This window comes from Zea mays, chromosome 9, assembly GCF_902167145.1.
Source record: "Zea mays cultivar B73 chromosome 9, Zm-B73-REFERENCE-NAM-5.0, whole genome shotgun sequence".
In the NCBI taxonomy this organism is placed as follows: domain Eukaryota; kingdom Viridiplantae; phylum Streptophyta; class Magnoliopsida; order Poales; family Poaceae; genus Zea; species Zea mays.
The window spans coordinates 96,366,997-96,377,763 of record NC_050104.1 but is presented as its reverse complement, the minus strand read 5'-3'; the positions used below and the strand labels follow the sequence as shown (position 1 = coordinate 96,377,763).

Here is a 10,767-nt window from a genome sequence, read left to right as displayed (position 1 = left end):
TCGATTAAAACTATACCTTTAAAATACTTTACTTTACCATGATCCACTAAAATAAAAAGAGTATAGAAGCAAATAACAACAGTCCAAACAATACTTCCTAATAGAGATGGAAATGCGGACTCAATTCTCGATTCCTCGTAGGGAATTCCCCTACTAGAGGAAGGGGATGGGTGTAACTTAGTCCCCACGGGGATAAAAATGGGGAAAATGTAGTCCCCATTAAGTTCGTGAGCACAGGGATGGGAACAAGGTCATGTCCCCGTTTACTCGTCCCGTGAATTTCTTTTAATCTAAATTAGTCCATTGAAAAGTTATAATTATACTAAAAACTCAAAACTTAACCAAATTTTATATGTTTTTGTCCAATTTATATTGATTTGCTATAATCAATTTATATTTGCCCCTAAATATTGTATTTTGCTAACATGGACGAATTCCCCATTTGGATAAATTCCCTGACGAGGATAGGGATGGAAGAAAAACCTCCCTTGTCATCGTTCGCGGGGACATGGACATATTTTTCGCGAGGATATATGGATAGGGAGTCATTCTCCGATAGGGAATTCCCTGTTACCATCCCTACTCTCTAAGCATTAACCTTACCTAGCCAGTGCACTATTCATCACCCCGATACCACACTGAAGCACTTGGCACACAATGAGTCAATTTCAATCCATTGTATGCAAGCTAGTGTGCTAACTCAAAAATACTTCTACAACATTCAAGCACCGAGCTGGTATTTTTTTTCAAAATGTTCTAAAATATATATTTTGCTTGCAACTTATCATGTCGCTAGGCCTAATGCTTATGCATGTAAATTAACACCTAGAGGCTACCGACAATCATGTTTGCTTTAGAGTTTCCCTTACAATAATATGACTATCTATCATAAATCCAATCATACACTATATTGTGTTTCAACCGGCAAAAACAAAACTCATATGTACCTTTGTTTTTAGACTTGTTTTCACCTCTTAATTTTCTCTTTAGTGTGAGCTTGCTCCGTTTAGATCTAGATCGATCACCGTACAACTCCAAATCTTGCACACCGTCTTAGGGAGTGTTTGTTTGTGATTATAATCTACCTAGATTATATAATCCAACAAATTTTAAACTAGGTATTAGTTTAAAATTTGTTGGATTATATAATTTAGTCATATTATAATCCCAAACAAATACCACTTTAGTGTGGCCTTTGCCTAGCTTAATCATCAAAACCAAATATCAAGCTTTCAATATGGACTGAGGTTGGGGCGGTGGTGGACGAGGGAGCCATGACCATGACTTAGGCCAGAAGCTGCCGATGAATCTGCTAGGGTTGGGTAATGGAGGAAGAGAAAGGGGATGGTTTGTGGGTCTCACCTAACGGGCGTGTAACAGATCACAAATGTTAATGGTGATGAATCCTCTTCATCTCTGTCCAATCAATAGTGAGGCATATCATGTTGATGGCCAGTACAAGGGTAGAGAATCCCTGGATAGAATAATCTGTTGCTAATCTCAAAGTCACATGTCACTACAGTACCATAGTATCCTATGCTCAGGTGGTCACTGATTGAGCATGCACCAAAGTTCTTCACGAGCAATATAAATCATTATATATTGCATGGAAGAAAGAAAATAATTGTAGTCTAAAGCAGGGGCCATAAAGGTAGGATATGCAAAAAAAGTTGTACCTTTTCTCTAGATATACTCTTCTTTACACAAAAGATCAAAAGATGCCCGAAACAAAGGACGGGGGAAATGAAAGGGGTGCGAGTGACCACTACAACACTAGACCCGGTTAAGAAAGAAGTTTACGAGGATATGATTACTGAGGCATAATGTAAGGGTGTGTTTCGTACTAGATGTAGGGCACCTTATCTCTCATCAACTAATAATTAATATACCCATAAGAAATTGAGTTATTCCACTAAAATCATGAAACAAACTCAGGTCGAAACCTTAACAATATGCTAGAGCTTTAATTAATCAATAGAACCACTCAGCAAACAAGGCAACAACATCATACAACCTTTTGATATCTATATGTATATTCTTTGAGGTTTTGGAACTGTTTCTTTTTAAGACTCCCTTTTGAACAGATCACATGATAGGGCTTCTAAACATCCAAAAAAAGAATGCTAATTCTTTCGGTCAGCATCTGCTTTGAGTACCTACTGGTAGCTGATATGTCAAGATGCAATTCTTACTGGGGAAGAAAGCACAATGATTTGTCAATCTTGCCAGACTGTCCGCTTGATGCACATCATCCCATATGAAAAATAGTCAGCATTTAAGGTACCCAAGCTCAAGCTATTAACCTGATCGTTAAAAATGGAAAATAAATCCCTACGATGCTAGAGGTTGCTATGATAGAGAACTATCTTCACATGGTTCTTAGGGGGTGTTTGAATGCACTAAAACTAATAGTTAATTAACTAAAAATTGTTAACGGAATTAGCTAGCTAACACATAGCTACCTAACTATTAACTAATTTACCAAAAATAGCTAATAGCTGAACTATTCGCTAGGGTGTTTGGATATCTCATCTAATTTTAGCCACTAACTATTAGCTCTAGTGTATTCAAACACCCCCTTAGTTTGATATAGTATATCGACTGCTAAAATAAACTGCGTATGGTGAATGTTGGGTGAGGGTTCATTTAGAAAAAAGAAAAAAACAGAAGGAATTAGATAGAGTGAGAACGGTTTTCAGCAGGTATGAATCATTTTTTAGAACAATAACTGAGTACGGTTTTAAGCAGCAAAGCAGGACAGCCTCAGGAGAAGAGATTATTGCAGCGGTACTATTATTTGGATTTTCATTGTGAACTTCCCAATAGCAACATTCTAACTTGCTCAATTGTACCCTTTACTACGGATGTGTATGCCGTCCTCAAGTCACTATGGCCCTCAAAAAATGAAAACTACATAAAAGAACTGTAGCCCAATGCTGTAAAATCCAACCCCCAGCTTGAACATTCTGCAAATAGAAATAACATGACCAAGTCAGATTGCCTTCAACTATTAGCATTCTGTGCATCAGAATCAAATGTACACATGATGTACATCACTGGAATTTAGGATATAAAATGATTACATAAACTAGGAAAATTGCGCCGGCTAGGATCATATTTATAAAATAATGACCCAAACTAAGCACGACTTCAATGGAGACCACATCCCGCATACAATTGTTGTGTCACAATAAAGTGCATGAGGTCCGTCGTTTGAGAAAAAAAACATAAGAGGCCAGAAATGAAATACCCACAGTTTTTGTGTACTAAGTTTCAATCCCAGTGTCTTGACTCTTGAGTTGCTTGCTGGAAAAGACTGGGGACTTGCTATAATTTTATCAAAACAGAATAATAGGGTACAACCAATTGTACTGAAGAGGTTATAAAAGCTATTTCTGATCATTACGCTTTTTTGAGTACCAACACTTACGGCTCGTTTGGTTTGTGCCCTCCCAGGCAGTTGCCTTGCGATCCCAACCCCAGGCGCTCGAAATCGAACACCTGGGAATGTTGTCTGGGCCAGGCAAGTTTGGTGACGAGTAAACCAAACAGCCCCTTAACGCTCATTTCATGTCATTTTTGTCTTATAAAACATCAGAAGGGTAGGTATGCAGTTATGCACACGTCCAAATTATACAAGAACTGGGATTTCAGGAACCACACAAATGTCCAAACATGTTTTCTAATATTCCAAAACCTTCTCTCTATGACCATCAGTCTTTACCAAAAACCTTCTCTCCTGTACAATTTTCTAAGATTCCAATACCGAACATGTTTCCACAATATCAAAAACCAAATTTATGGGCTAAAACCTAGAACACAATGTCCTCAGCATAACAATTTTCACATAACCGACCCAGCATACTAGTGACAGCAACATATTGCTTCCACATTAGCAATAATATTATAGATACCCGAAACTATATGTTGTTCATTAACTAACATCCTAACATTACCATCCCAAATGTCGGGTATGAAAATATGGCTCCACAACTGGGCAGACTCATTTACATTTCAGTCTAAGTCAGCAGTCATCTAATGAGAATCAACAATAAATACCGACACTTGATTACAGAATCAGCGGCATAACCTAAAAGGGAAAGAATTCATTGCTTACCTTAATGGACAGCACGGATGAGGATGCAGATGAAGGTAGTAGACCTGAGACACCGATGTCATATGAAATCCTTCCATCAGGAAGGAACAGCCCATAATGCCTCTCAGAGCCAGCTCCAGGCTTCTGATTCTCATTAAACAACGCAAATATATACGCTTTGACTGGTCTCTTTGGCTTCAGAGGAGTTCCGGTCCTCAGAAATAGCCGTTTACGAAGATTGAAATTGTACGTCCTTGCATTCTCAGATGAAGCTCCTGCCTCATTTTGATCCCCACTAGAAGCCCAACCAGTCTCTGCCACCCGAACCTCCATGTTATCATAACCAGCAGCATGTAGAGCAGCATAAGCTGCATCTACCTGAGCATCAAACATATTGTCATAGTGCAGGCTATTATTTGGATCAATTATTCCTTTGTTGGGTTTAAAGAGAGCATAATTGATATCGATATGTTCAGGATCACTTATGTAAGCCAAAAAGGGGTATGCGTTGACATAGAAAGGTGAGCCAATCATTGCAAAGAAGTCGAGAAGAGGTTTCATGTATGGCATGAGTTCCTCCTTGAACACACATGCGGAGGGTGGATAAGAAGTAGCAAAAACAGCTTCCGAATGAGGTGTGAAAAGCTCAATTTTTCTCTCCAAGTGGAGCCTCTTGAGCCCATCATACACATTCTTCACAGCATCAACAAGTGGCTGATACAAGCTTTGATCTTGGCCTCCGAGCACCTCATTTCCCACAGTGATCCCAACGATGCGCGTCTGAGGGAGATAAGGCTGCACATTTTGATTTAGCCAGTCCATTGAACGGCTCGTGTTTGCAGCCATATCCTTGACGAGCTCATTGGGGATTGCGATGACCAGATTGATCCCAGACCCTTTGAACGCATCGAGAACGCTGTGGTCAGAGTCGTATATCTTAACATTCCTTATCTTTGCTCTCCTCAGGAGCTCCACCACTTTGTCAGGGGAAGGGATGTTGTTTGCTATTCTCCCATAGTTTACTCCATAACCGCCTACAAAAGCCTCAACGACTAACGGACCTAGTCACAACAAACACCACCAATCAAATTTCAGTATAACAAAAGTACATGGTAACGGCATCTATTGCAATTGTCGCCAATTGAACACGACAACGCTAAATCACGGAACTGAATATGTATCATCATAAAGGAAAAATATCAGTACCATGTGGCAGGAACGCCAGGAGGCAACAAACACCACCAATCAAATTTCAGTATAACAAAAGTACATGGTAACGGCATCTATTGCAATTGTCGCCAATTGAACACGACAACGCTAAATCACGGAACTGAATATGTATCATCATAAAGGAAAAATATCAGTACCATGTGGCGGGAACGCCAGGAGGCAACAAACACCACCAATCAAATTTCAGTATAACAAAAGTACATGGTAACGGCATCTATTGCAATTGTCGCCAATTGAACACGACAACGCTAAATCACGGAACTGAATATGTATCATCAATAAAGGAAAAATATCAGTACCATGTGGCGGGAACGCCAGGAGACAGCAGCAAAGGAGCAGCACCATCTGAGGCACCATTATCGCAGCCCCGTAGCCGGTCAGTGAGGAGCGGGAACCAAACAGGGGACTGCCACAGTAGGCACCAGCAGCGTGAGAGTGGCAGGCAAGAAGCGCCTTGCTGAGCACTTCAGTTCCGGGCCGGGGCGTGGCACCGGGGCGGCAAGTTCCATAGACGGACCGGGGCCCTCCAAGGCCGGGCAACGGCGGATGCTCTCCCCACACCGCCGCTTGTGCCGTCGCACGGGAGAGAGAATCAGCAGCAATCGAAAAGTAGAACAGAATCCACAAGAATCTCGGATCCCTCGCTTCACACACACCGCAACTCCAGCGCCACCGCAATCACAAACCAAACCACCAACAACGGCAACACGAAAGGGCAGGTTAAGGAGGAGGAATCTTGACTCCCGTGCCGTCCTATTAGCACTCCGCCCAACAGAAGCAAGCAGTGAAGCAGCAAAGCGAGGTGGTGGAAGTGTGCCTGGATGAAAAGCGGGGAACTTTCTACTGGCTAATCTCGCACGAGGGAGGGAGGTCAAGATAGTTCGCTTAGCGAGGAGAGATCGATCGGGGGAAAAGGGGTGGGCCGACGAAGTAGATTGGCGAACCAACGAAGAGGGGACTCCGGTCGCGAGTGAAGGGGACGGAGCGGAGGACCTTGACGCCAGGCCCGCCTTGCGGACCGGATACGGAGACGGCGGCGAGCGGTGAGAGCGACGGAGAGAGAAACCGCAACCGCTGCTCCGTTTCCTACGGGCTATGGTGGAAGGGGTTTCGCTGTTCCGGCTGGGGTTTTGATTTTTGAAAACGCGGAGTGGAGTGGGAGGGGGAGGAAGCAGCCGAGCCGGGTGCGGAAGTAGCAGGACAGGGGCAGGCGCCGTGGCGGTGGTGTGGTGCTCTGTGCGTGCGTGTCGTGGACCGGCGATGGTGGGGACGAGCAGGGTAGCTTTCCTATTCCTTGGCCGTTTTGCGGATCGACCCCAGTTCAAAGTCTGTAGGTGTATCGTGTACGTTGCCAACCCTTGGGTTTATTTTTATTTTATTTTTTGAAACCATGCCTCTTGCTCTTGGACTTGTGCTTGTGGTTGCTTTTTGTTCCACGTTATGGGCGTTAATCTTCTAGGTTGACACAAACAGGACAGGGAGTGTGTGAGTCTAAGGCCTTGTTTATTTACCCTCGAGATTATATAATTCAGTTTAAATAAATTAAATGGTAAATAAACAATATAAATTATTATTTAAATTATACAATCTAGATATCTAGATTATATTAAATTGATAATCTATAAGCAGGTTAGATGCTTATATAATCTATAAACTGGATTATTTAATCGACCTTATAAGATTATATAAGGCTATGTTTGTTTCATTCCACCTTATAAGATTATATAAGGATATGTTTGTTTCATTCCAATATTATATAATCTAACTTATAGGATTATATAAGTATCTAATGATATGTTTATGGATAATAATAATCTAGGTATCTAGATTGTATAATCCATCCAATAATATGTGTTGTTTGTTTACCTCTTAACTTATTTAAATTGGATTATATAATCTCGAGGGTAAACAAACAGAATCTAAAGTCAAATAATAATTGTCTAAGTTTGTCGAGAATATGCTTAGTGTTTGTTTGTTTGTTTAGGATTATAATCTACCTAGATTATATAATCTAACTTATTTTGAACTAAGTGATTATATAATCTAGGTAGATTATAATCTCAAACAAACATGCACCTAGCCTTTCATGACATATAAGGGTTGTGTGCATATAAGATAGGCTAGGCACACATCTTCAAATTTTGATCACTGGATAAGACCCATGTGCTAAGACCATACGTGAAAGGAATCACTTGTTGTAGATTGCAATATGATAATGTGGATCCATAATTTTCTTGATGTATATAAATACGGTCGTCTTAGATGTTGAATTAGGTTAAAGTTTGCATTAGCCAAATAGATGTAGGACTACTAATATGCATGGTTGAAATGGGTTTTATGGGGTGGGTATTGAGATCGGTGTTGTTTAGATGGGTGGGAATTGGTTTTAGATCTAAATGAGGCATGTTGGTGTGGATTTGCTGAGAAGTGGTTTAGAATGGGTTCTCAAAAACGCCTCTCTGATCACGCTAGGCATTCATGTGGCCTAGCTTTTAAGTTATGGTCCACGTGTTAATCTTCTTAAAATATTTCATACATTTTAACCAATTGTCGAACTAAGTCATTTCCATCAAATCTTAGTTAATTTCGTGAAAATTTTAAGATGTGAATGTGAGGTTTTAGTTTTGAGGGCGTGCTTTTTAAAGTGTGGTCATGAATCTATCTACACCGTTCCACACAAACTAATTGATTATCATTCTTTGGTTCTGTGCTATTTCCAATGAAGTTCAATTAGCTTTATGAAAATTTTAAGGTGTGAACGCTAGGTTTTAAATTTAGGGTCGCCTTCTAAGGTGAGACCCACACATGGATCTAGCTACTCATTTCCATATCCCAAAAGGAGTAGGAAGTTTAAATGATGTCGCTACTAAGGGTGGTAGGTCCACTTAGGGCCCCCACATTTTAGTAGTTCATGGAAGCAGTAGGATAGGTCACCCATGCAAGAAAAGGAGGAGGAGGAGACACAACCGCCGCTGAGGAAGGAGACACTGAGGTCATCGCCCAATGACATCTATGACACTATAATGCTCCCAATCCCTCAGCAACAGAGGAAGCCTACTAAAGACAAAGAATTTGGTAATACTGTTGACGACATCCTCAATAAGAAACCATTATCGTCGGAGAAGGAGATTCACCTTACCAAAGCGTGTAGCACTGCTAAACTTAATGAGCCTCCTTAGAAGGACTCAGGCAATCCTACTATTCTAGTTTCAATTGGGGCACAACAATTCAACCAGGCTGATGAGGACATCACTCCCATACATATAATGCATGGACTGATAACACGAGCACATGCACGACAGCTAAATCTCTAGGTTCGTTCTAACCTAGTCAATTATGTTTTATAGCTTACGCTTGGTGTCATGGATGTTTTGATAATTAGGAACCTTGGAGAGGAACAACAAGGACTTGGGAAAGGCCAATATGTCAAGGAGGAGAAGCTAGGATGTTCACAACAAGAGAGAGTCAAGTTCGACTCAACTCTGTCTCTACCTTATTGTCTAGGACCATTCTACACTAAAACAGACCCTCAGGATGCATCCAAACTCCGATTGGGCCGGACTTTATATGGATGGAAAGCTAACGAGATAAGCTTTCCAACCCAACCGACCCCAACTTAAAATTCATTCGTAATCAACAAGAATCGTTGAAACAAGTCAGCGTGCAGATTCTGTTTCGGTGTTGTGACACCATCTGTTGGGTTGTTGGCTCGTGTATCGTTTTGGAGCACATTAGGAGTGCGTCCAGGGGACTTGCACGCCCCTAAACCCTATATTATCAGCAGCCGCCACCACCATTAGGGTTGTGTTTTGCTTAGATTCATTCTATCACCGAACAGTGTCATCGTTCATCGGTTTGTGAGACCCCACCTCGTAATTAATACAGTCTTGGTTGTGTTCTTGCTTGTGTTATTGATTGCACTTGTAGGGATAAGCCTTCTTGGCGAGGTCACTCGTGTGTCATGGGTGATAACTAATGGATTGGTGGTGTAGTTATTGTGAGGATCCCTTTGCTCTGAGCCTTAGATCATCAACATCTAGATCTCCACCCACTCAAGTTATCCTACCTCACGGAAGATCATGCCTCGCATCTATCACAAGCCCTATGTGACCTCAAAGGAAATGTCAGTGTAATGCCTAAGGTGGCCTGTGTAAAGCTACCTCATGCCACACTTGCTTCGACGGCCATATGTGTGCAGTTGGCACACCAATTAGTCCGCAATCCAGAAGTAGAGGATATTCTAGTGAAAATCAAGGACTTCCTCATCTCTATGGATTTTGTAGTACATGATATGGAGCTCGACATGAAGACACTACTTATCCATGAGTAGGTAATTCTGAACACTGTCAATGCAAATAGTGATGTTAGTACTAGAAATGTCGACATCCACATCAATAGCAAATTGGAGTTGTTCGCTTTCTGACCAAGAGTCGAATAGTGCAACCAGGTATGTAAACCTTCATATGCCAAGCTCCACATTGCACTTTGAAGCCTAAGGCCAAAATGACACCACCAGAGCCAAAAATTTACAACATCATAGCTTTGATAAAAAAAATTTGGTCACATGCTACCATCAACACAAAAGGGAGATGGTGAAATTCCATAAGGAAAAAGCACATTAGCAGCGAGCCATTAGAGCTCCTTCTGCTTGGGGAAGCAGGAGGTAAAGCTCCTGATGATGTTGGCGTCAAGTCCAACATCACACCAAAAGGTTGGTGCACGTAAGAACCCTGAATGTCCAGAACTCCACTTCTATATCTTAGATCATATCGCCATGACACCAAACGTATTTGCTTTCTTCAAATAAAAATAAAAACATATATATACTTAAAAATAATAATAAAATTAAAATTTAGATAAAAACAAAACTTTTAATATTATATAAAAACTATAAAAAATTGCATAATCTAAAAACAACAAAAAGTATGAATAACCTCACTCAAAGCTATAATGCTAGAATTTTTTATAGCCTTGCTTAATGGAAATGATGAATAGTTGCTTTGTTGAATTTCTTAAAGTGTTTTGTATGCAACTTGATACAATCCTAAAATATGAACTCACTAGGATAAGTAATGATCCTACATTTAAGCTACAACCTTGTGGGAGCAGGTGCTTCTAAACCAAGTCTAAGTTGTTGTGAAGGTGTGATATTAGCAAAATTTGGGTCTAACCCGTCCTGATCTTACTAAGGTAAATTCTCAAAGTTTTATATTTCAAAAATCTAAAAATGAGAAAGTACTTTAGTGGTTTAAAACACCTAGCTAGAGCCAAATGCTTACATGTTAAACCTCTACATACGGTGCCCATAGTTGTGTTGAGTTTTGTTCAAATCTGAGTCCTTATGAGGTAGTGACACTTCAAGTCTAGGTCAAAATGTCCTCATTGTCAGGTCATGCTTAATTCTATACTAGATGTGAGCGTTCCCCTTTGCCACACATTCT

The 10,767-nt window shown here is 40.7% G+C and overlaps 1 protein-coding gene across 1 annotated transcript; it reads right to left on the bottom strand.

Annotated features, from left to right (window-relative positions):
• Window positions 1-2,778: 2,778 nt before the first annotated feature.
• LOC100192039 (putative O-glycosyl hydrolase family 17 protein) lies at window positions 2,779-6,477 on the bottom strand. Its single transcript, NM_001137462.2, has 3 exons — window positions 5,626-6,477; window positions 4,118-5,157; window positions 2,779-2,966 (listed from the first exon to the last, which is right to left on the bottom strand). Exons 1-3 carry the CDS (start codon window positions 5,681-5,683, stop codon window positions 2,880-2,882), a joined length of 1,185 nt encoding a protein of 394 aa, NP_001130934.1. The 5' UTR covers window positions 5,684-6,477; the 3' UTR covers window positions 2,779-2,879.
• Window positions 6,478-10,767: the final 4,290 nt, after the last annotated feature.

Excerpts from the sequence above, each read along its gene's own strand:
- LOC100192039 (NM_001137462.2), bottom strand. The coding sequence starts at position 5,683 with ATGGTGCCTCAGATGGTGCTGCTCCTTTGCTGCTGTCTCCTGGCGTTC. Across the intron at positions 5,158-5,625 it reads CCTGGCGTTCCCGCCACATG|GTCCGTTAGTCGTTGAGGCT; the intron begins GTACTGATATTT and ends TGTTGTGACTAG. Across the intron at positions 2,967-4,117 it reads CATCCGTGCTGTCCATTAAG|AATGTTCAAGCTGGGGGTTG; the intron begins GTAAGCAATGAA and ends TTCTATTTGCAG.